Source organism: Rhinatrema bivittatum, chromosome 9 (assembly GCF_901001135.1).
Source record: "Rhinatrema bivittatum chromosome 9, aRhiBiv1.1, whole genome shotgun sequence".
NCBI classification, from domain to species: Eukaryota; Metazoa; Chordata; class Amphibia; order Gymnophiona; family Rhinatrematidae; genus Rhinatrema; species Rhinatrema bivittatum.
The window spans coordinates 47,307,924-47,333,531 of NC_042623.1; the positions used below are offsets into that span (position 1 = coordinate 47,307,924).

Here is a 25,608-nt window from a genome sequence, read left to right on the forward strand (position 1 = left end):
TATCTGGCTTTGTCTTTGTCTCAGGTATACAATCTTTTTCAATGCCGGTATTTGATCTTCTGGGATCTTCAAAGTCTCCTTTAAATACCTTCTGAATGTTAAAATAGGTATTTCGCTAGCCACCTTAGGAAAATTCATTACTCTTATATTTAATTGTCTCAAATAATTTTCCACCGACTCCAGTCTACACATTGAAATTGCCTGTTCTTTCACACACACGGCATTCAAACCGGACAGTTGTTTTAAATCATTTTCAACCTGAGTCATGGCTCGAGTTTGCTCTTCCTCTTTAAGCTTAATATTATACTCCAACATTTCAATTTTCTGGGAGGTTTCTTCTGTTACTTGGATATGTTCATTAAATACCTTAGTCATCTTCACAAACAAGTCCCAGAGCGTTTCCATAGTAATTACAGCCGGTCTGACTATCTCCAGGGAGCTCTTCAGACCTCGTGTTACCTCGATCTCCCCGGTTTCCGCTGTTGTTCTCTGCGGTATGCTTTGGGGACTCTCCCCACTCCACACCAAAGTCTCTGGAGTTCTGGAGGAAGTCGAGGACCTCTCCCAGTCCGCTGCAGCATCGTTCTGACTACCCATCTGAGATGCACTTGTGACCTCATTCACTGGCTACTCTTCTGTCCCAATGCTGCTTGGAGGAACTGCTTTCTGCTGTTCTCGTGGCTCTGGCAGGGTCAGCGATATCTCCCCAGGTGGTGAAGGGACGACTCCTCCCGACCCGCCAGCAGGGCTCGAGACCCCAGTATAAGGTATGGATGTCGCACTCTGAGATATTACCCGCTGTCCTGGGGAAAGTGAGGGCTCGGGTGGATATACCCTCACTTTCCGTTTTCTCTTGTGTGGCATTCTATTGAAAAGGAAACAATTTCAGAGGGAAACTTGAGACGTATCAGGAGCGTCAGCGTATGCGACCGTTCAGGGAGCCATCTTGAATCTCCCCCCAAGGAGGGACCGGGTCTTTTATGGCCGGCTGGGGAAGCTGTCAGCAGTGTTCCCCTCAGCTCCCAGGGCTCCGGGTCTTTTTCTGAGGGCAAGGGTGAGTTTTTCTCCGTGTGCCTCGTTTACTTGCCGCTTCCCTGCTGGGGGACTTGTGATTTCACTATAGATAGGCTCCTTTCCCACGGCATAGCTGCACGCGTTTTTTTTTTCTCCTCAGCCGGTAGTTTCTTAGCCCACAGCATGAAAAGTTTGTTTTTCTGGTCCTTCCTGACTGAAATTTCTCCATGTTGCGGCTCCGAGCGTTTCTTTTTTTATTCGCGCCCTTTTCTATCTCACTTCAGACTGTTGGCGCGCTGTTGTGGATGGGACCAAAAACAGAATCGCAGGTTTGCTGCGCATGTGGGTCACGCGGCCAGGCATTAGATGCGGCCTCCTTATGCGCAGCGTTTTCCCCGGGGTTAGAGGGCTCTTCAGTGCTTCTTGCCTCCTCCCTTGGGGAGGGAACGACTGTCTCGCCTTCGGCTTCGCGGGAAGAGGATTCTCCGCCTGTTCTAGCCCCAGTGAGGGAAGTCCTCACCGGAGGAACTGATGATATCACCCCAGCCAACTCTCCAGTTGGGGAGGGGGAGCCGGAGGGGTTTTCCCCAGAATTTGTCCTCCTTATGCACCAAGCTTTCCTGGCAAGGAAACGCTCGGTAAAGTGGCCTGGTCTCCTGGGGGCAGGTTCGGACCCACCTGAGAAAAGAGGTTGGGGTATGGACCCTTATCAGCACCTCTCTGATCAGGCTCACCCCACAGGGGATTCTCCCCAGGGTATGCGAGATCCGATCCCGGGGTCTGGGGCGACGCCGGCTTCTGGGGTAGTAGGGGCGGCAGACCCGGATCCGCGGCCGGATCCAGCTGATGTGTGGATACTGATTATCTGGATGAACCCGATGACCCTCCTGTGGAGGGGGATGACCCCAGCATGGTGCGTTTGTTCAAGCAGGATGAGTTAAGACCCCTTATTCCCCAGGTCCTTGAAGTTCTGGACTTAAGGTTTCTCAAGAAGAGTCTGACAATGAGGGCGTCAATCCAGTCCTCGATGGCATTAGGGGTCCCACAACATCTTTTCCTCTGCCTAAGAAGGTTCTCAAACTAGTGACCCAGGAGTAGGAGACTCCGGATTCCGGCTTGAAGGTGGGCAGAGCTATGGCGAAACTGTACCCGTTATCGTCTGATGTTTTGGATTTACTGAAGATTCCAAAGGTGGACGCCGCGGTCTTGGCAGTCATGAAAAAGACCACTAACCTGGTTGCTAGGGTGACTTCCCTTAAGGATATGCAGGACCGCGAGCTGGAGATCCAGCTGAAGTGAGCATTCGAGGTTGCAGCACTAAGCCTTTGGGCAGCGGTTTGCGCTAGCCTCATGCAGAGGGCCTGTCTGTGTTGTGTCCAGGAGTTGGCTGCCGGGGCCGGTACGGGCGACAGTGGGGCTCTGCCGTCCACCCGCCTAGAAGCAGGCATCGCTTATGCTGCAGATGCTTTGTATGATCTGGTGAGGACCTCGGTGAGAGATATGGTGTCCTTGGTGTTAGCGCGGCGTCTCTTCTGGCTGTGAAATTGGGCGGCGGATTTGTCCTCCAAGTCCCAGCTTTGTAATCTACCCTTTAAAGGCAAGCTCCTCTTTGGGGAGGATCTGGATCAACTAGTAAAGCTGCTTGCCGAATCCAAGGGCAATCGGTTGCTGGAAGATAAAAGATCTAAGAAAGTCTTCCCTCCTCGAGCTAGATTTCGGGACCCTCATGCTTCAGAGTGGGTAGATACTCCGCACCTCCTGCTTCTAAACCTGCTTCGGGGCACCAGCAGTCCTTTCAAGGGGGTCGCTGGCCCGGAAGAAATTCGGGACTTCTTGGTGCAGGAAGTAATAAAACCCCCCAATGAAGCCACGAGCACACATTCCATTGTCGAAGCTGTCGGAGGCAGAATATCCAACTTTTACATGGAATGGGCAAGAATTACATCAGACCGCTGGGTCTTAGAAGTGATCAAAGACTGGTATGCACTGGAGTTATCGAGCCTGGTCCAGGAGGTTTTTGTGGCGTCCCGAGTGGCCTCAAGTGTCAAGCAAGAGGTGGTCTGGATGACTCTACGATGACTTCTCGAGCTCAAAGCTATTGTCCCAGTTGTGGAGGCTCACCAGAGACGAGGTCGGTACTTCGTATACTTTGAGGTCCCCAAGAAGGAGGGCACGTTTCGGCCCATCCTCGATCTGCAGAAGGTGAATCGTTGCCTTCGGGTTCCTCGCTTTCATATGGAAACCCTGAGGACAGTGATGTCCGCGGTTCGAAAAGGAGAGTTTCTCGCTTCCCTGGACCTTACGGAGGCGTATTTACACATTCCGATCTGGCTGAATCACCAGAGGTTTCTGCGGTTCAAGGTCTTGGGACAACACTTTCAATTTCGAGCCCTCCCATTTGGTCTCGCAACAGCCCCTCGCAAGTGCACCAAGGATGATGGTGGTGGTGGCGACCTTCCTTCGTCAGGAGGGAATTTTGGTCCCACCCGTACCTGGACAATTGGTTGATTCACGCAAAGTCTCGGGAGGACTGTGAGAGATCAGTGCACATGGTGTTGTTCACATTGCGATCCCTAGGTTGGGTAATCAATGTGCAGATGAGTCACTCAGAAGTTGATTTATCGCGGAGCACAATTTGATACCTTGCTGGGCAAAGTGTTTCTAGCGGCGGTCTGAATAGGGAAGTTGCAGGAACAAATACATTCCCTTCTTCGAAGGAACAATCCCACAGTGTGGCATCATCTTTAGGTTCTGGGCTCCATGGCTTCAACCTTGGACTTGGTTCCTTGGGCGTTCGCTCACTTAAGACCTTTACAGCGTGTGCTTTTGTCTTGCTGGAGCCCGGTGTCGGAGCAATTCCATCTACCAATGCCTCTACTTCCGGAATCCAGAGCCAGTCTGTCATGGTGGTTGTCACTGGACAATCTGGATATGGACACTCCGAATACTTGCATACTGTGAAGGTCTCCCCAAAGGCTCTCTCCCTCTCCCCTTTCCTCCTCCCCTCTCCCTCGCCCAGAAATGGCCGAAATTCAATTCTAAAAATTTATTGCAAATTGCGTTACAACCATTTTGGTAATATCGCACAGCTTAATGCCAGGAAAAAAAGAGTAGTTATTTCTGGCATTAAAACCATGCAATAGCATGTGTTATGCTATCGCATGGTGCGATATTACCCCTCATTTTTATAATTGCCTCCCTAATCCCGCCCCTTCCTGAAATTTGCATTCGCACCATGCAATACCATTATTATCGCATGCGTTATGGCATTAACACATGCGTTAACACATTATTGCATGTGTTAACGCCATAACGTATTTTGATGAATGACCCTGCAAGATCTCTAATGACATTGATAAGGGTAATCGCATCCCTTCAACTGTAAATTTTGGCAGCTGTAGTGGAGTGGAAGTTTGCTTATCCATACAACCTAAGTTTTCAAAATATTTAAGGGCAGGTTATTTTACCCCCACTTGTGATTAGTTGCTTGCAAACAGCCTATTAGTGAACATATAGCAGAGGATAAGCATGAACCTACAGGAAAAAATAGTTGTATATTGTCTGCATAGATTTTAAACTCCCTGTGAAGGGTGAAAAAATTGAACAAGGAGATAAAAACAACACTGAGAGTGCAGACCACTGAGGCACTCCCATTGAAATGGGTTTCCAAGAAGGTCCAGTTTATCCTACTTTAACTTGAAATTGATGTTGCAATAAATGTGATTGAAACCAATAGAGAATTCCTTCTCTTATTCTCAAGTGAGTGCAACCTATTTAAAAGAAAGGAATGATTCACACACTCGAACGCCAGCAGAGATATGAAGATGGATGTTTATTATTCTGATCCAATTGCAATAAAATGTAATCTGACAAGGAAAATAACAAGGTTTCAGTGCTATGGTTAGTGCAAAATATTGAAATCTTCTTTGAAATCATCAAGTTCCACAAGAAAAAGTTTCTTTAGAATTTTAACCAAAGTATGAAGATTAGAAATTGGTCTATAACTGGTAACTGAATCAGAGTCAGTTTCCCTTCTTTAAGACGGGAGTAACTAAAGCCTTTTTTTACAAAAAGGGAGGACAATACCTTCAGAAAGAGAGATTTACTGGAGTGGTAATAATATCCAGAAATTGGGATTGCAAACTAAGCAACACCCCAAATTAGATAAAGATCAAGCAGGCAATGAGAGGTTTTTTTTTTTTTTTTTAGTGTATTCAGTACCTCTGCCACCTCAGTGTTAGTCACAACATCAAATTGAGACCAACAAATAGTCCTTTCTTTATTTTCCAAGGGCAGTGGCTCAACAGAAATAATTGAATTAATGGACTAAGCCTTTTCAGTACAAGTAGCAAACTGTTCATTAATGGCAATATCAGTACCAGCTGGGTGGAGTAAGCTATTAATTCCAAAAAGCTCCCACAGATGATTAATTGAAGACTAAACCAGAAACATAGTATGATCTCTTATTAGTTTCAAAGGTGGCTTTATCGATTTCAAGCCTGGAAAAATTCTGCTTTAAAGGCATCCGTTTTACAAGTAATCCATTGTCATTCAGATTTCCTTACCAGCCTCTTTATAAAAATCAGATCATAGGAAAACAAAAGCACTCTTCTGTGCCTGACAAATATTCCCTTGATCTGGGTCTGTGATTTTTGTTAGTGTATCAGTGAAAAAGCACAGCAGGTGTTCAACATTATCAAGATTAATATTATTTGACATAGAAACCTACTCCGCAGAGAACTTCCACTATATGAATTGTTCCACTAAATGAATTGTTGGACCTATCAGTCAGCAATTGCTCAGTCAGTGGTGGGTTCCAGAGAAAATGCCACTAAGTAATGGTCTGACCAAAGACAAGGGTCACCGTATTGTGAACCACCCTCTTATTGGACTGTCGAGAAACATTCTTTGATGGCATTTAGATATGTTAACCCCCAAGTGCATTAAAATTACCAATAAATATGAAATCCTTATATATAAGACACAAAAGATGTAATAAAATCAACAATCATTAGATCAGTACTCTCTGGACCCAGGAGGGGGTGATAGACTAGATATAAGACCCACATGACTTGAACTTAACTAACAAACACTCACATCCATTCCCAATATTATTTAGTGTTAGTAAAGATAAAATTGCTTTATAGATTAGGGTAACACCACCACCTCTCTTTTTAACTCTCGATCGATCCCTGTAACAATAGCCAGGAGTAGAGGCTGCTGATCCTGGATTAAGGTGAACAAAATATCACACTTTTTGACTGATTGTACATTAATATACAAAAAAGACAATTTCTGAGAAGCAACATTTAAAAATGAGGGATGTGCTGAATGGGAACTGGAAGGATATATCGATGTAATTTACTTGGATTTCAGCAAAACGTTAGATACAGTGCTGCCTAGCCTAGGAAGCATGTGATTAAGAATAGAATTTTAGGAGTGCACGCCAAGGTTGTGAAGTGGATTACAAACTGGTTGAAGAGATAAGTGTTAAGTGTAGTGTCACAAGGATCAGTTTTGGGACTGGTTCTATCAATATCTTTGTGAACAATGTTGCAGAAGGGATAAAAGGTAAAGTTTGTCTGTTTATGGATGATTCTAAGATCTGCAACAGAGTGGACATGCCTGAAAGAATAGGGAGAATGAAAAGTGATTTAAGAAAGCTTAAAGAGTGGTCAAAGATTTGGCAGCTGGGATTCAATGCCAAGATCATCAGAATCATGCATCTGGAATGCAGTAATCCAAAAAAGCTGTACGTGATGAGAGGGGAAAGATCAATGTGCACAGACCAAGAGAAGGACCTTGGGGTGATAGCTTCTGCTGATCTGAAGATGGTGAAGCAATGTGACAAGGCAATAGCTAAAGCCAGAAGAATTCTGGGCTACATAGAGAGAGGAATAACCAGTAAGAAAAAGGAGATGACAATGCCCTTGTACAGGTCCTTGGTAAGGCCTTACCTGGAGTACTGTGTTGAGTTCTGGAGCCCATCTCTTAAAAAGGATAGAGACAGGATGGAGGCGGTCCAGGGAAGGGTGATCAAAATGGTGTGGGGTCAGTATCACAGACTTATGAGGAGAGGCTGAATGTTGCGGCTCCGGGTCGACCCCGGCCGCTCCACTTACCGCCGCGGGCTTCCGGGTCTTCCCAGCCCTCCTCGGGCCTCCGGGGGCTCTTGCCGCCACGCTTTCGGCGTCCCCACGCAGCGCCCGGGCCTGCCCCCGCTCCCACCGCGCGGCCTCTGCGCCGCCGGAGCAGCCGGTGCCTCGCCGCGGCTGGCTCCGCCCCCTAGGGGCACGCGCGCGTCTCGGCCCGAGATTTAAAGGGCCAGGTGCGGGAAACCTGCCTTCTTCCTCCAAGTGACGTCAGACGCTGCAGGGCTATTTAAGCCCTGCAGTCCCTCTCCTCAGGGCCTTGCAACGAGGTTCCCAGGCTTGCTCCTGTCTCCAGTTGCTGCGTTCGTGCTGTCTTGTCCTCCACTTGGCTTCTGACTCGGATTGGCATACGTTTCTTCTTGGCTCCTGACCCCGGACTGGTATTTGGTATTCTCTGGCTTCTGACCTCGGACCGGCTTGCGTTGACCCCCTGGCTTCTGACCCCGGACCGGCTTACGTTGACTCTCTGGCTCCTGACCTCGGACTGGCTGACGGCGATCCATCGGTTCCTGACTCTGGACTGGCGAGCAACGACCCTTCGGCACTCAACCTTGGACTACAGCTGACCAGGCCCCCGTGGGCCCCCCTAAGTCCCAGCGGCCGGGTCCCTACGGGCTCCTCCTGGGGGGACTCCGGCTTCCAGGGTGAATCTCCTAAGTCCCAGCGGCCGAACTCCTACGAGCTCCTCTCGGGGGAGGATCGGCTTCCAGGGCGAAGGTTCTCTCGACACAGTGCCAGCGCCTTCATCACCTCCTTCCTCGCCAGAGCTCTTGGTCGCATAGGGCTCCCAGAGTTCCACCTTCGGCCAGCCACTAGTCTGTCAGCTCTGCCTCCCGGTCGGGGTCGCTGCTGCAAACACCTTCAGCAGCTCCTCTTCTGGCTCCGATCGGCCCAAGGGTCCACGAATCCAACAGATTGCAAGGCCATGGACCCGGCGGACCTTGCCGGCCTAAAGGCCATTCCGGGCATTGCCCAGAAGCTGCAGCAACAGCAATCCTGCCTGTATACATTGATGTCTGCCGTCCAACGCCTGGCGGATCGTGTAGAAGGGACTTCTGCAGCTCACCCCGCAGCATCCACGTCTCAGATCCACTCGAGTTCCCCTGTTCCGGTACAGATGCCAGCGCCTCCTAGGTACTCGGGGAATCCGAAGGCATGTCGGGGATTCCTTAATCACTGTTACATTCGTTTTGACCTCCTGCCTGCGCAGTTCACCACAGACCGGGCAAAAACGACATACATTATTTCTCTGCTGGATGGGAAACCTTTGACTTGGGCTTCCTCCCTTTGGGAGCGCCAAGATTCCCGCTTAAATAACCTCGTGCAATTTGTCAAAGCATTCCGGAGGATCTTTGACGAACCATCCCGGGCCTCCACAGCCGCCTCAGAGATCCTCCAGCTGAAGCAAGGTAATCGCCCCCTAGAAGAATTTGCAATGGAATTCCAGACCCTGGCCACCGAGCTGGCCTGGGGCGAGGACAGCTTGCATGGGATCTTTCTGGAGGGTCTGTCTCCTCGGCTCCAGGATGAACTTGCGGCCCGAGATCTTCCGGACGATTTACAGGAACTCATCGAATTGGCTGGACGCGTGGACCGGCATATCCAGCGCTGGTTCCGAGAGCGAAGGCCCGCCCAGGGGCTCTCCGCCCGTCGAACCACCCCGCCTCGAGTTCGGCCTTCACCACCTGCAGCCACAACTCCATCTACATAGGAACCCATGCAGTTGGGCCGCGGCCCTCTATCTTCCGAGGAGCGCAGACGCCGCCGTACCCTAGGACTGTGTCTTTACTGCGGGGGCCAGGGGCATTTTCTGGCCCGTTGTACCGAGCGTCCGGGAAATGCCCGAACCTAGAGCTCAGCGGGGAGTTGACTCTAGGCAACATTTCTCCCAGCTCCCCATGTACCGTTCCGGTACGACTTTGCCTTCCGGAGGGAGACTTTGACACCCTAGCCTTACTCGACTCTGGGTCCGGGGGGAATTTCGTCCTCCAGGAGCTGGTACAGCAGCTACAGCTCGAGGTCCGTCCGCAGGAACCGCCTGTGCGGGTTTCTTCCATTCAAGGGAACCCACTTCCTGGTATAATATCCACTCGCACCAGTCCTCTGAAGCTCCAGGTTGGAGTCCTCCACCAGGAGGAAATCTCGTTTCTTATTCTTGAAAAATCCATCCACCCAGTTATCCTGGGCCTACCCTGGCTCAGGGAACGCTCCCCGGTGATTGATTGGAGGTCCCTTCAGATTACCTCCTGGAGTCCGGCGTGCCGCTGTCATTGCCTTCCCGCACGTCCACTGCAACCCATCTCACTCTGCACAGCTCCGTTAACGGTCCCTCCACAGTACCATGCCTTCCAGGATGTCTTCTCCAAGGAAAAGGCAGAGTTGCTCCCGGAGCATCGACCCTTTGATTGCGCAATTAATTTACTACCAGGAGCCACACCGCCCCGTGGGAGAGTCTACCCTCTGTCTCTGCCGGAGACCCAAGCTATGTCAGCCTATATTAAGGAAAACTTGGACCGGGGTTTCATCAGACCATCTAAATCCCCGGCCGGGGCCGGGTTCTTCTTCGTAGGAAAGAAAGACGGGTCTCTCCGCCCCTGTATTGATTATCAGGGCTTGAATCAAATCACCCGCCGAGACCGTTACCCGTTGCCTCTGATTCCGGAACTTCTGGACCGCCTCCAAGGGGCTCGTGTCTTCACCAAATTAGACCTCAGAGGTGCTTACAATCTCGTTCGTATACGCCCCGGGGATGAGTGGAAAACCGCTTTTAACACCAGGGACGGCCATTACGAGTACCTTGTTATGCCGTTTGGGCTCTGTAACGCCCCAGCGGTATTCCAAAATCTTATGAACGAGGTCCTCCGCGACTTCTTATACACTTTCGTTATCGTATACCTGGATGACGTATTGATATATTCCCAGGATCTCAAGACACATCGGCAACACGTGCGGCAAGTCCTTCTGAAGCTAAGGGAGAACCACTTGTACGCTAAACTAGAGAAGTGCCAGTTCGAACAAGAGTCACTACCCTTTTTAGGATATATTGTATCTTCTACGGGCTTCCGAATGGATCCGGACAAGGTGAGCGCCATCAAAGGCTGGCCGCAACCATCGGGAGTGAAAGCGCTTCAGCGGTTCTTAGGCTTCGCTAATTTCTACCGCCAGTTAATCCCGCATTACTCCAGCCTGGTAGCTCCTTTGACGGCCCTCACACGGAAGGGTGCGGACGCACGAAACTGGTCTCCCGCTGCTACGCAGGCCTTCCAGGATCTCAAGGAGGCTTTTCTACAAGACACTTGTCTCCGGCATCCTGACCCTCAACGCCAATTTATAGTAGAGGTAGACGCTTCCGATGTCGCGGTAGGGGCAGTGTTGCTCCAAACCTCTCCGACCGGCAAGACCTGGCCTTGCTCATACTTCTCCCGTAAGTTTTCACCTGCAGAAAAGAATTACGGGATTGGCGACAAGGAGCTGTTGGCCATAAAGTTAGCATTCGAGGAGTGGCGTCAGTGGTTGGAGGGAGCCCAACATCCGATCATAGTATATACCGACCATAAGAATCTGCAGTACTTGTCCCATGCTCAGAGACTTAATCCCCGACAGGCCCGCTGGTCCCTCTTTTTCAGTCGGTTCGACTTCTCACTTCACTACCGACCCGCAGCCAAGAATGTCCGGGCGGATGCTCTCTCCCGCACCACAGAGGTTGATGATGCTACAGAGACCCCTCAGTACATATTGGATCCAGCTAAAGTCCTACTGGCAGCCACAGACTTAGGACCCGAAGGGAAGACGGTGGTTCCAGTTCGTTCACGGAGGAAGGTTCTGGCATGGGCACACGACTCCCTGATGGCTGGCCATCCTGGGGTTTCTCGTACCCTTGAATTACTCACTGAGTTTTATTGGTGGCCACGAGTGAAGGAGGACGTCCGGCACTACGTTCAGTCCTGTCCCACATGCGCTCAGCAAAAGCCACCACCGGGGCGCCCGTGGGGGCTACTCCAGCCGCTCCCTATCCCCACAGAGCCATGGTCTCACCTATCCACAGACTTTGTGGTGGAGTTGCCTCCCTCCGAGGGGAAGACTGTAATTTGGGTCACTGTTGACCGCTTTTCTAAGATGGCACATTTCATCCCTCTTCCCAAGCTACCTACGGCTCCTGAGCTGGCTGACCTATTTGTCCAGCATATTTTCCGTTTACATGGACTACCCTCGCATATCGCTTCGGATCGCGGCCCTCAATTTACGGCCAAGTACTGGAGGGCATTATGCAAAAAGTTTGGGATACAGTTGGACTTTACCACGGCATTTCATCCCCAGGGAAACGGCCAAGTGGAGCGGACCAACCGGTCTTTGAAAACCTTCCTCCGAGCTTTTGTAGGTGAGCTCCAAGACGACTGGGTCTCTCTCCTTCCCTGGGCGGAATTTTCGTACAATCGCCATAAGCACTCCGCTACACTTCAGTCCCCCTTTCGGCTAGTTTATGGGAGGATCCCAAGACCTCCACTACCATTACCGGTGCAAGTCGCCTCCCCCGCAGCACAACTAACAGCTAGCCAGCTTCATCACCTTTGGAATGCCACTCAGGAGAAGCTGCGCAGGACTGCAGCTTGCTTCAAGGCGTACGCAGATCGGTCTCGACAGCCCGCTCCGGTGTTCTTACCTGGGACAAGGGTATGGCTAAGTACTAAGCACATTCAATTGCGGACTCCCTCCATGAGATTAGCACCTCGTTACATCGGACCCTTCCCGGTGGCCGAACGTGTAGGGGCGGTATCCTATAGATTGCGGCTGCCCTCCTCGCTTAGGATCCATGATGTCTTCCACGTGTCCCTCCTCAAGCCGCTGGTGCTCTCTCGATTTCGGGCTGCTCCGCCAGTGCCCTCCAACGTTTCCTCGGATCCAGATGTCATCTACACGGTAAAGGAGGTCCTGGATGTCCGGCGCCGTCGCCACCGCTGGGAGTACCTACTGTCTTGGGAGGGATACGGTCCGGAGGAGAATTTGTGGGAGCCTTCTTCCCACATCCTGGATAAGGACCTTCTTCGGCACTTCCACCTCCAGCATCCGGACAAACCACGGCCCCCCGGGAGGGGGGGCGTAAGGGAGGGGGTACTGTTGCGGCTCCGGGTCGACCCCGGCCGCTCCACTTACCGCCGCGGGCTTCCGGGTCTTCCCGGCCCTCCTCGGGCCTCCGGGGGCTCTTGCCGCCATGCTTTCGGCGTCCCCATGCGGCGCCCGGGCCTGCCCCCGCTCCCACCGCGCGGCCTCTGCGCCGCCGGAGCAGCCGGCGCCTCGCCGCGGCTGGCTCCGCCCCCTAGGGGCACGCGCGCGTCTCGGCCCGAGATTTAAAGGGCCAGGCGCGGGAAACCTGCCTTCTTCCTCCAAGTGACGTCAGACGCTGCAGGGCTATTTAAGCCCTGCAGTCCCTCTCCTCAGGGCCTTGCAACGAGGTTCCCAGGCTTGCTCCTGTCTCCAGTTGCTGTGTTCGTGCTGTCTTGTCCTCCACTTGGCTTCTGACTCGGATTGGCATACGTTTCTTCTTGGCTCCTGACCCCGGACTGGTATTTGGTATTCTCTGGCTTCTGACCTCGGACCGGCTTGCGTTGACCCCCTGGCTTCTGACCCCGGACCGGCTTACGTTGAATCTCTGGCTCCTGACCTCGGACTGGCTGACGGCGATCCATCGGTTCCTGACTCTGGATTGGCGAGCAACGACCCTTCGGCACTCAACCTTGGACTACAGCTGACCAGGCCCCCGTGGGCCCCCCTAAGTCCCAGCGGCCGGGTCCCTACGGGCTCCTCCTGGGGGGACTCCGGCTTCCAGGGTGAATCTCCTAAGTCCCAGCGGCCGAACTCCTACGAGCTCCTCTCGGGGGAGGATCGGCTTCCAGGGCGAAGGTTCTCTCGACACAGTGCCAGCGCCTTCATCACCTCCTTCCTCGCCAGAGCTCTTGGTCGTATAGGGCTCCCAGAGTTCCACCTTCGGCCAGCCACTAGTCTGTCAGCTCCGCCTCCCGGTCGGGGTCGCTGCTGCAAACACCTTCAGCAGCTCCTCTTCTGGCTCCGATCGGCCCAAGGGTCCACGAATCCAACACTGAAAGATCTAAATATACATACCCTGGAAGACAGAAGATGTATTTATTTACTTACTTATTTATTTACTTATTTATTTATTTATTTATTTAAAGTTTTTTTATCTACAGACATTTGAAGATACATCATGCCAGTTTACATAGAACAAAGTTAACGGGGAAAAACAAATTACATAGAACAAGGGCATTTGTAACAAGGAATTAAAAGATGCAGGGGAGAGATCATACAGAATTTCAGATACCTGAAATGTTTTAATGATGCGTGAAATTTGAACCTTTTCCATTGGAAAGGAATCAGTGGAACTAGGGGTCATGAAATGAAACTCCCGAGGGGATGTCTCAGAGCCAACATCAGGAAATATTTTCCTGTTGATAGCAGGATGAATTAGCCATGCTGTCATGGGAACTGTCAATCAGGGCCCAGGAGGCAGAGCTTCCAGAGAAAGACAGAGCTTTGCTCTGTGCAGCTGCGCGTGAGTTCCCGTGCAGGAAATAGATCTCTCCTCAGTCTGTTTCTTTCCACACGCGGGAACGCACGCAGAGCTTCTTTCTCCTCACCTCAGTGAAAGTTAGAAATATCTTAATGTCTAAAAAATTGGCCCCGAGGCCGTCTGGCATCAAGCCATGTAACTGTGGCAAGATCATGTCCATAACTGATGGACATGATCGATGCTACCAGTATCTGGGCCCCGATCACAATCAGAGCGAATGCGAGCATTACGGCTGCATGTCGCCCAGGGCCCAGAGACAAAGGGCGCAGACGATTGAAGATCTTAAAATTTGCACTGCAAGCTCATATGCCCCTCCATCAGAGGCACACTCCTCACCAGGCCCGTTGAAACCGCAAAGCCTAAAGGTAAGGAGGGCCTCGACCATGGATTTACTGTCCTCCAGGCCTGGAGTAGACGAAGAGAAGGCTCACAGGGGTCGAGAACCCCATACAACAGATCCTAAACCCCATCGGGACCGATCGGGGTCTAGCCACAGCTCCTACTAGCAATCAGGGAAAAGAACCAGAGCAGATGAGCCGATACGGAGCCATAGTCGAGCAGAAACGCCAGATGCGCTGGGATCGAAGCCTCATTCGTCGACATGGAAGCAATCAACGCCTGCGTCGGCACCGACTCACTCGACGCAAAAGAAAAAGCATGGCATCGAATCAATTCCACCATCGAAGCGCGACACAAAATCGATGCAACCATTGACGCACGGCGTGAGACCGGTGCACACATCGACGCACAGCAAGGGAGCGAAGCACCTTTCGACGCACGGTGCAAAACAGAAGCCACACTGGGTAGAGATAGCTCGGACATCTTCCGTGCGGTGGTCTCCCCAAGAAACAGAAAAGGGGTAACAAAGCCTCAAATGCCCCCCAAAACACAACAAGCCTTCTCCCAATTATCAGAAGTGCTATCCAGATTCTTTGACACATTGCAAAATACGTTCACCCTCCCGCCTTCCCCGGCGGGCAGTTCATCACATTCTACTCTATCATCACGGGAGCCAACCCCAGAACCTGTTCCCATTACTCAACCATGCAGTCCAAAACTTCCTGTTCCAGTACTCCCTTCGCCTGTTCAACCAGGCTCACCTTATTCATCCCCGGAGACATCAACGGGATTTCCTTCTAATGCACCAGATGATCCTCCAGAGCCATACTCACCACAGGAGGACTTGTTAACCGCATATTGCTGATAGCCTATTGAATGCCATTTAGCGTGTATTGCTAACTGCTTATTGCTGAGTGCCTATTTAATGCCATGTAGCGTGTATTCCTAACCGCTTACTGCTGAGAGCCTATTGCATACCATTGAGCGTGTATTGCTAAACGCTTATTGCTGAGAGCCTATTGACTGCCATTGAGCGTGTATTGCTAACTGCATATTGCTGAGAGCATATTGCATATTATTCTGGTTATGCACCTGTTGTATTGAGCGCATATTGCTGCCGCATAATATCATTATTGTGCGCCTGTTGTATTAAGCGCATATTGCTGCCGCATATTGTTATTATTGTGCGCTTGTTGTATTAAGCGCATATTGCTGCCGCATATTATTATTATTGTGCGCCTGTTGTATTAAGCGCATATTGCTGCCGCATATTATTATTATTGTGCGCCTGTTCTATTAAGCATATATTATTGCCGCTTCTCATTCAGCGCATACTTTTCCATGGAACAGAACGCCTCAGCGTCTTCAGCGGCGGCGCCGCCTGCCTCAGGCCTTAAAGCCCTTGGCCTCTGCTCTGCATGCCAGCTTAGAGCCACGCACAGTGAAGAGCCAGACTCCCTATGTGCCCAATGTGAGGAGGCCGTGGGACCCTCGGGCCAGGACCAGTCTCAGCCACGATTTGCTGACAGTTCCCCAGGGGCTACCCCGGATTTAGCGGGCAGTCTCGACCAATCGGGAATCCCGGGGGATCTTGTATCCCGGCGATTAGAGGCTGCTTCCATTTCCTGGGTGGATCTCTTTAAGGGGATTCATGCCTTTGTACAGATGCAGACGGCTTCCTGTCCAGTTCCTGCTGTTCCTGTTGTTCCTGCGGTTCCTGCGGTGGCTGCGACTGCGGCGGCTGCTGCCGCTGCGGTGGCGGCTCCTGCGGAGCCTGTTCTTGGACCCTCACGCCCTGATCGTGAGTGGGTCCTCCCGCCGCTGGACAGTCCAGATCAGTCGGACGAGGAGGTTTCACCAGATGAGTCCGAACTCCCGGACGTGGGGGAACTTCCCCCAGGGATTGAGCCATATAGAACCATGAGGCGGTTCTTCCCTAAGGAGGATCTCTCCGACCTGGTGTCTCAGTGTCTGGCGGAGTTGGATATTACAGGTCCCAGCGCTACGGTACCCTCTGCGCAGAACCCCCTGCTGGAAGGTCTTCGTCCTACAGCCCGCCATTTTCCATTCTTGCAAGCGGCACAACAACTGATAGATTTAGAATGGGCGGCTTCCTTCAAAGGGGGCCGGGCCCTGACGGGCATGTACCCATTGGCACCGGCTATCCAGGACCTGCTGGCGTGCCCTCAGGTGGACGCCTTGATTAGCGCTGTGGTCAAGCGCACTACCATTACAGTTGAAGGGGGGAAGGCTCTCAAGGAGCCTCACGACCGGCGACTGGACGCTATTCTGAAACAGACCTTTGAGGTGGCAGCTCTATCTTTGCGGATCGCAACCTGCTGCACAGTGGTGACACGTTCCTGTTTGTCACAGGTTAGGAACAACGCTCCAGCAGCTGACATGGAGTCAGCTCTCTCGTTCCTCACGGATGCTGCATCAGACCTAGTCCGGACAACAGCTAAGGGGATCTCATCCTCCGTAGCCGCCAGGCTAGGGAGGACTCAGCATTTGCGAGGGCGGTACTACATGATCCTCAGGCAGCCTCCCACCCAGGCTGGGTAAAGCTTTTGTACATCCCATTCGTTCTGAGTCCATCTGGCTAACGCCAGGAAATGTTGAGATTACTTACCTGATAATCTCCTTTTCCTTAGTGTAGACAGATGGACTCAGCATCCCGCCCAGCTGCCTGTGTACATGGGTTTCACCGATTCAAGGTAAGCCATGTCATCTGTTTCCATAAGAGCGTACACTCTACCAGGTGTCAACGCCTTCCGGTTGGGAATGCTGGCGGTCTCCAGCTACTATCAATCGGTCAGGGGAATCCTGTTTCACTTTTCACTGAGCGTCAGTACACACATCCATAACAGCTTTTGCAAGGAAGATTACTAAGTTGCTACGCTTTCTGTGGGGGTATATATACGCCCGTGCTGACGTCAGATCCGTCTCCAACTGCTAGCACGTGGATACTATACCCATTCGTTCTGAGTCCACCTGTCTACACTAAGGAAAAGGAGATTATCAGGTAAGTAATCTCAACATTATCGCTTCAAGTGGAATCGATATTCCGCACGGTGTTCAGACAAAGGTCTTCATCCCTTAGATTGTTCACCCGAATCTCTTCTAGATTACCTTCACACCTTGTACAAAGCTGGCCTAGCAACTTTGTCTGTAAGAGTTCATCTCAGCGCTTTTTCAGCCTATCACTGGCCGCATCGGGCCAGCCTATTTCGCTTCATCCCTTGGTGTCTCGCTTCATCAAAGGTCTCTCAAGACTTAGACCGCCTATATCCAAACCTCCGGTACCATGGAACCTAAATCTGATACTAGAGCAGCTTATGCTATCGCCCTTCGAACCATTGGACTCAGCCCACATAAAATACCACATATGGAAGGTAGTCTTCCTTGTAGCAGTGACATCAGTGCGCAGAATCAGTGAGTTACAAGCCTTGGTTCATTATAGCCCCTTTCTTCAATTTTATCATCACGGAGCCGTCCTCCAGTCTCATCCATCGTTCCTTCCGAAAGTGGTTTCACTATTCCACTTAAATCAATCGAACTTCCAACGTTCTTCCCTAAACCGCATCAAAATGAAAGAGAATGTGCTGTACACACCTTAGACTGTAAACGTGCCTTTGCATACTATAAGGAAAGGACACAGTCACAAACACGAGCTTCACAGTTATTTGTCTCTTTCAATCCTAATTCACTGGGTATCCCAGTCACTAAAAGAACCATTTCCAGCTGGATAGCGCAATGTATTCAGTTCTGCTACAACAAACGGAAGTTCTCTCTTCCATCGCACCCAAATGCTCATCAGGTATGAGCAATGGCGACCTCCATAGCTCATCTGAGAAATGTACAGCCCAATGACATCTGCAAAGCGGCTACCTGGTCTTCCTTTCATACCTTCACGTCCCATTACTGTCTGGACCAACAATCATCAGGCGATGCCAGGATGGGGAAAGAAATTCTTCATTCTGCGACATCTTAATGACCTGGTCGACTTTCCACTGCAGTCAAATCACGCATAACAAAGAAATACATCAAATACATAGCGTGATAGGGAGCTCTGGACTCCCATGACAGCATGGCTAATTCAGCCCTGCTATCAATGGAAAAAAGCAAGTTTGCTTACTGTAAACTGTGTTTCTGTAGATAGCAGGATGAATTAGCCATGCTGACCCACCCACCTCCCTGGATAGTCGACATACCATAACTTATGTTCATCTACTGCTTAATCACAGACTGAGGAGAGATCTATTTCCTGCACAGGAACTCACGCGCAGCCGAACAGAGCAAAGCTCTGTCTTTTTCTTTGGAAGCTCCGCCTCCTGGGCCCTGATTGACAGTTCCCATGAACTAATTCAACCTGCTACCTATGGCAACACTGTTTATGGTAAGCAAACTTGCTTTTCTTCACAGAGAGGGTGATGGATACTTGGAATGCCCTTCAGGAGTAGGTGATGAAGACAAAAACAGTCAAATAATTCAAAGGGCCCTGGGATAAACACTGTGGATCCCTAAAGGCTAGAGGATGGAAATGAAGAAAAGGGTGCATAGAGGAACCTGCTGATGCAGCAGTTAATACTTCTACCAATAAACCTTGATGGTTTTGATGCAACCGCAACATTGCTCTCCACTTCAAGGCAGAAAGAAAAGAAGAGCTGGATTCAGATGATAACCAATGAGGGCCCTGACTTTTACAGTCTGGGGAACTGAAACCTGCATGGAGCAGCAGTTACTACCCTTAACAGAAGGCATGGGATTGCTACCCTTAACCAATAGACCTTGATACATTTGATGCAATTACAACAACTGTTTTGATGATGATGGGGAGGGGGGGGCGGGGGAGGGGTGGAAGAGGAATTGGATTCAGATGACAATCAATATGGGCCCTGACTTTTATGGTCTGGAATACCGATATGCAGACATAAGGAAAAAGCACAGGAGTGCATCTAAGCCCAAGTCCATAAGCAAAGCATGTCAAGCAACACTGAATTTTCCAACAAGGCTCAACACCAGTAAAAATGTTGCTAGCAGTAAATTTTTATGTTATCATAAGGCTTGGCAATAACTGCACAGAGCAACAGTTGCTACCCATGAGAAAAATATGGGGGTAACCTACATGGTGTGGCAGATACTACTATAAGAATCTTGATGGGCAGGCTGGATGGTCCTTTTATGCCATCATTATTATGCTATATTACTAAGCTGTTATTTTTTTTTATTGGAAATTGCTCTTTTAAGAAACCATGTTTTTTTTTTTTTGCCATATTTTGTAGTAAATCTGAGGTTTCTACGGAAAAGAATTGGGTTACAATTTGCCTTGTTCTTTTTTGTTGCAGATTTTATTTGCACATTCTTACTGTTGTATTAGCTTTGCTATAATTGTGCAGTGCTGTGCAAAAGTTATATTTCATTTAAATAGCCCCTCCCCCCAAAAAAAGAGAATCAATGAAAAGTTTATTTTATTATCCGATCACTGAGTTTTATGTTCTTACTACCTGGTATATTAGTCAATTTCCCCATCTATGGAACTTTAAATGTACCTTATAGACAAGGGTTGAAAAATATTTGCAAAAGTTAAACACTAACCAAATTTTGGGAGCCAAGAAAATTATAAAGAAAAAGGTTTTGTGTTTCTTTTTAATATATCCCTCACTATTTTTTGTGGGGGGGTTTTTGTTAATTTTTAAACATATTTTTAAGGAGGAAGAAATGTGGGGATTTTTTTGCTTTTAAAGACTTCTGCTCCCTGAGGCAGCTAGGACTGGGAATGCTGCATAGCTGTAAGTCCCACTCCTGGTGTGTCTCTTCCCTCTGAGTAAAAGCATGTCTATTATTTTACATGCATATTGGTTGCACAATTTTCTAAAGGGCCATTTCTGTATGTAAAGAAGCTGCGCCACCTGTATTAAGGGACGAGGCCAAGCCACAATGTGGACTCTCCTCCACCTCCCCTGGCACAGGCGGAGCTTCCGTGCTGTGTAACAGGGGATGGATTATGGTGCACAAGGGCAATCAGTTTAGGGTTCAGTAGAAGAGGCAGACTGGGGGGGTAGAACCCAGGGCTTGGGGCATTTAAGACACCGATGGACTACCCACAGCCTCTTGGCTGTCTTCCCACCCACCCTAACTATGGTGAGGTCGGTGATGGAGGGAGCACCTAACGGTTGCAGTGAATCTAAAGTGGGGTGACCATGTCTGAGATACACTGCTAATGGCTTAATAAGCTAAGTGGCAAGAATGTAATACTTTTTTTTGGCCCTTTTATGGCAGAATGTTATGAAAAATGCTTGGGTTCATTTGCTAGGTTTGACCTCAATGGCCAAGGCGGGAGTTCCATAGAATGATCCTATGGCACAATCAGTGTGGTGGCTCTGGCACTTCTACGGACTCTGATCCAATCACAGGAGAACTGCGTTAGGGGCGAGGCTTCGGCAGCCTGACCCCCTCTGGTAATTAAAGAATTATGCAGAAGATTAGGTTTTTACCACCAACCTTATGAGTAAACATTGTAAATGACATGTATTGATGAGTAAGCCATATATTTGGGATGGTGTTTCCTATTATGAGCAAGGTTAACCCTGAGGGTAGAATTCATTTAATTAGTATTAGGATAATTATTGTTTTGCAATGAGTTATTTATTGTGATATGCCATGATTTCTGATTTATGTTGATACCAGTTTTGTTTGTGAAGAATTTGCTGCGACCATGCTATTCAATAATCCTATTTCTTTCTCAAAAGAAACACAGTTATCCCAGGTGAATCTTTGAATGGCAAAATTGATTTGGGTGTGGGTGGAGGGGGGGAGGGTTGGCATGAGTGGTTGAGTGGCATCTGTTTGCACTGAGCACTACTTCAGCTGCAGAAGTTTCTTTTGAAAATTATCTTCCTTAAGATTTGGAGAATAGGCACCTTAAATTTAAGGAATATGGTTCCATTATGTTTCTTATAAAACTGGTACTTCTAATATTAATGTACACTTCTAGTAGTTATATTGGTTCTGAAGAAAACTTAAGTTTTTAGGTTGTAAGATATTTTTTTAAAGGCTCAAAAAAAGGTGTTACTGTACATTAGCTTTTGAGACCTCACAGGCCCCTTCTTCGGACAGGAGTTCTGGAAAACTCATGTATCTCAGCATTATTTTTTTCATTAAGCCTTTCAAAGATTTCATAGCCTAAAAGGATTCTAATTTATAGTATTATATAGCTATCAATTATGAAACTAAAGCTTACTATCAGAACTGGATTATTAGCTGCAAATGGTGCTATTTTGTTGCATTAGTTGCACTGTTATTGGAAATGGGAATGTATTTCCTACTGTAAAATGCATTTCCATTTTGGAAGGAAAGGGAAGCATGTTTGGTTGTCTTGTGCAATTGAAATTAATAAATTAAAATTATTATTTTTTTTTTTGCATTTAGATTTTTCTCAAGAGTGAACGTGTTGCCAGAATGGTGCACAGTGGAGGATGCTCTGCAAATGACTTCAGAGACGTTTTTAAGAAAAACATAGAAAAGAGAGTTCGAAGTTTGCCAGAAATTGATGGCTTGAGCAAAGAGACCGTTTTGAGTTCTTGGATAGCCAAATACGATGCCATATACAGAGGAGAAGAGGACCTGCGCAAGCAGCCAAACAGAATGGCGTTAAGTGCCGTGTCAGAACTCATTCTTAGTAAAGAGCAGCTTTATGAAATGTTTCAACAGATTCTGGGGATCAAAAAATTTGAACATCAATTGCTTTATAATGCTTGTCAGGTAAGTTGTCCCTCATTTCTGATGTTTTCATCAATAGACAATTCATTTTAAGTTTACAAGGAGAATGTTTTCAGTAGAACCCCTGCTGCAAAGTTACGCAGGTACTTTTTAAAGTCTGCTCAAAAATATGCAATTTACAAGTGCAAGGCACCCTTGTACATTTTGTTTGTTGGTTGACTAATAGGCAGAAAGTTTGCGCATATTCTTACATGTTGTAAAAGGATGGTGTAAAGTTACTCCATGTGTACTTCTTTTGAAAGTTTAAATTTGGATGCTTAGTTTTCAAATAAGCCTCTGCAATGCTGCTTCTCTGTGCAACCAAAATGCCTGCATGTTACGAAGATATACGTGTACTTTCAGTTGGCTTAAAAACCCATTTATCCGGATATGGATGATTTAAATGGATTAACTCGATTTTTATCCTTGTGAAAGGTGCCTAAGCCTTTGAGACTTTATCCCACAGAATGCAAGAACAATAAATAAAAATGAAAGAGTGTGTGTGCTTTGGGGGGAAGGGAGGATAAATGTGGGCACTATAAATCCTGAGTAGTAAAGGAGCTTCTCACAGGACAAGCAGGATGGTTGTCCTCACAAATGGGTGACATCGAGGATGGAGCCCAACTACAGAAAACTTCTGTCAAAGTTTCAGGAACTTTGACTGGCCCCTACTGGGCATGCCCAGCACGGCACTAACCCTGCAGCCAGCAGGGGACTCCCTTCAGTCTTCTTTTTTCCGCGCAGCAGTAGCCACACGGTCAAAGAGCTCTAAACCACGTTCCTGACAGGAATTCTTCAATTAAAAATTTCTGAAGAAAATTTGCCCCTCAGGGGTCTCCCTTCTTCGAATTTTTTCATCCGCGGAACTTCGGTAAGTTTTTGCCGTCGTTTGGTCGACTACCGTCGAGTTTGGCCCTCGAGGCCCATTGGCAGTCGACAGTCCCGCGGCTAAATTTTTGGCCTATGGCCATGGCGTCGGGGTTCCGTCGATGTCCGGACTGTACCCGAACTATGTCAATCATAGACCCACATAGAGTCTGTGTTTTGTACTTAGGAAGTGAGCATGATGTCCTGACTTGCACCAAATGTGCCCTAATGACACCAAAAGGTCGCAAAGCCAGAATGGAAAAGATGGGACTCCTCTTCCATGCTCGGACCCCAACGCCATCGATTGCATCGACGTCATCGGAACCGGCACAGTCGAAGTCTCATCGCCATCGACAGCCCTCCGGTGACCGTCCGCCATCGATGACTTCACGGCCATCGACTCCTGTCCCTTCCACTGATCATCGAGGGAATCGGAAGGAGAAACATTGCCATCGACGTCATAAGTCTCGGCCCGTCGAGGAATCGATGTCATCGACCTCTGTACCGTCCGAGCCTCCGCCAAAGAAGTCTCGACCAGAAGTGGCACCGTCCACTACTGTCTCGCAGACACCGAGGCAACCCTCACCCCTCTGGGGTTTGGGAGCCGCGATTCCACCGGTGACGGTGGTCCCTCCGGCTCAGCCTCAGCCTCCCTCTCCCGTCGAGCCGGGTCTTGTTACCCCAGGTCTCCGGGCAGAACTGGACCGGCATGTCCAGGAGGCCATCGACAAGGCGATACTACGGTTCCAGACTCCTCCGGCACCGACTCCGGCACCGAGAGTGGAACCGGTCACCGATCCGATTCCAGCAGCACTGGCGCCGCTGCTTGCCCGGATGGAAGCGCTCATGAATGCCCCTCCACCGGCAATACCCGGATCACCGACAGCATTCTCATCAGGTGGAGAAACACCGTATCTAATTCCCCCTTCGGGGGTAGTTCCATCGGTGCCTTGTCGTCCCTCGCCATCGATACATTCCTCGGGGGCGATACGCACATCAGCTCCACCGAGGATTCCGATGCAGACACAGATTCCCTCGATGCCGACACCGGTTCCTTCGATACCGGCATCGATACCGATACCGGCATCGATTCCACCGAGGACATTCTTGATGCCCCCGGTGATTCCTTCGAGTTTCTCGGAGCCTCAACAGGGGCCTTCAGGTATTCAGCCCGCTCATGGTCCTAAGGGTCAGCAACCTGATCCTTATGACACTTGGGGTGATGATACCTCGGCTGACACCAATGATTTGCCTTCACTACCCTCTCCTCCGGAGAGTAGAAAGCATTCTCCCCCTGAGGACCTCTCTTTCATAAACTTTGTGAAGGACATGTCGGAGTTGGTCCCTTTCCAGCTTCAATCTGAACAAGATGACAGGCACCAGATGATGGAATTGCTCCAATTCCTGGATGCCCCTAAGGTCATCACCTCTATTCCAATTCATCAGGTTTTTCTAGACCTTCTCAAAAAGAATTGGGAATCTTCTGGATCTGTTGCTCCGGTAAATAAAAAAGCTGACTCTACCTACCTGGTGCAGTCAGCACCTGGCTTTCAGAAACCACAATTGGACCATCATTCTGTTGTGGTAGAATCAGCTCAAAAGAAAGCTAAACGAGTAAAGCCACATTCTTCCATACCTCCTACTAAGGAAAACAAATTCCTAGATAGTATAGGTAGGAAGGTATACCAAGGAGCCATGCTGATTTCTAGGATAGCTTCTTATCAGCTGTATATGACTCAATATAATAGAGTCATCCTTAAACAAATGCAGGAGTTCTCAGATGCCTTACCAGAACAGTTCCAGCCACAGCTTCAATCCCTACTAAATAAAGGATTTGAAGCTGGGAAGCATGAAATAATAACATCTTATGACATATTTGATGCTTCCACTAGACTTTCTGCTACGGCTATCTCTGCTAGACGCTGGGCTTGGCTCAAGTCATCTGACCTTCGTCCGGAGGTTCAGGACAGGCTCTCTGACTTGCCTTGTCTAGGGGATAACTTGTTTGGTGAGCAAATTCAACAAATTGTTGCTGAACTAAAGAATCATCATGAGACACTTATACAGCTCTCATCCATTCCTCCTGACTTGCCTTCTAAACAGCCGTTTAGAAAAGACTCCAAAAAGTCTTTCTTCCGGCCACGGAAGTATTATCCCCCACTAACAAAGGCTAGGCCTGCGAGGTCTTACCATAAAACTCAACCTCGCCAGTCTCGTAAACAAAAGCCCGCACCAGCTCCACAACCTGGCCCTGCGACGGGTTTTTGACTCCCAATTAGAGAGCAGTTGTCAAACCCCTCTTCCAGCCATACCAGTAGGAGGTCGGCTGTGCCACTTTCTAGAAAAGTGGTGTCATATCACCACAGATCAGTGGGTACTAGCGATAATTGCACAGGGTTACCATCTCAACTTCATGACTCTACCTCCAGACTCCCCACCCCTGCAGGCGTGGAGACTCACCGATCACTCTGTTCTTTTAGAGCAGGAAGTTTCTCTTCTCCTACAGTCAAACGCTATAGAACCCGTTCCTCCCTTACAAAAAGGACTAGGGTTCTACTCCAGGTACTTCCTGATTCCAAAAAAGTCAGGGGGACTTGGTCCCATCTTGGACCTACGGGCCCTCAACAAGTACCTTTACAGGGAGAAGTTCAAGATGGTAACCCTGGGCTCGCTTCTCCCTCTGCTGCAAAGAGGGGATTGGCTCTGCTCTCTAGACCTCAAAGACGCATATACCCACATTGCGATCACGCAATCTCATCGCAAATATCTGCGTTTTCTAGTAGGCCGCAATCACTACCAATATCGAGTGCTACCTTTCGGCCTGGCATCCGCACCACGAGTTTTTACCAAATGCCTTGTGGTAGTGGCAGCCTTTCTGAGGAAGGCAGGTGACCA

The 25,608-nt window shown here is 49.2% G+C and overlaps 1 protein-coding gene across 20 annotated transcripts in view; it reads left to right on the plus strand.

Annotated features, from left to right (window-relative positions):
• Window positions 1-25,608, plus strand: part of CADPS2 (calcium dependent secretion activator 2) — a 1,612,018-nt gene that overhangs the window by 364,965 nt on the left and 1,221,445 nt on the right. For all 20 annotated transcript variants that reach the window (XM_029616598.1, XM_029616596.1, XM_029616606.1 and 17 more), the window contains one exon: window positions 21,517-21,849. In XM_029616598.1, the coding sequence (XP_029472458.1) occupies window positions 21,517-21,849 (333 nt within the window). The remainder of the gene's footprint in view (window positions 1-21,516; window positions 21,850-25,608) is intronic.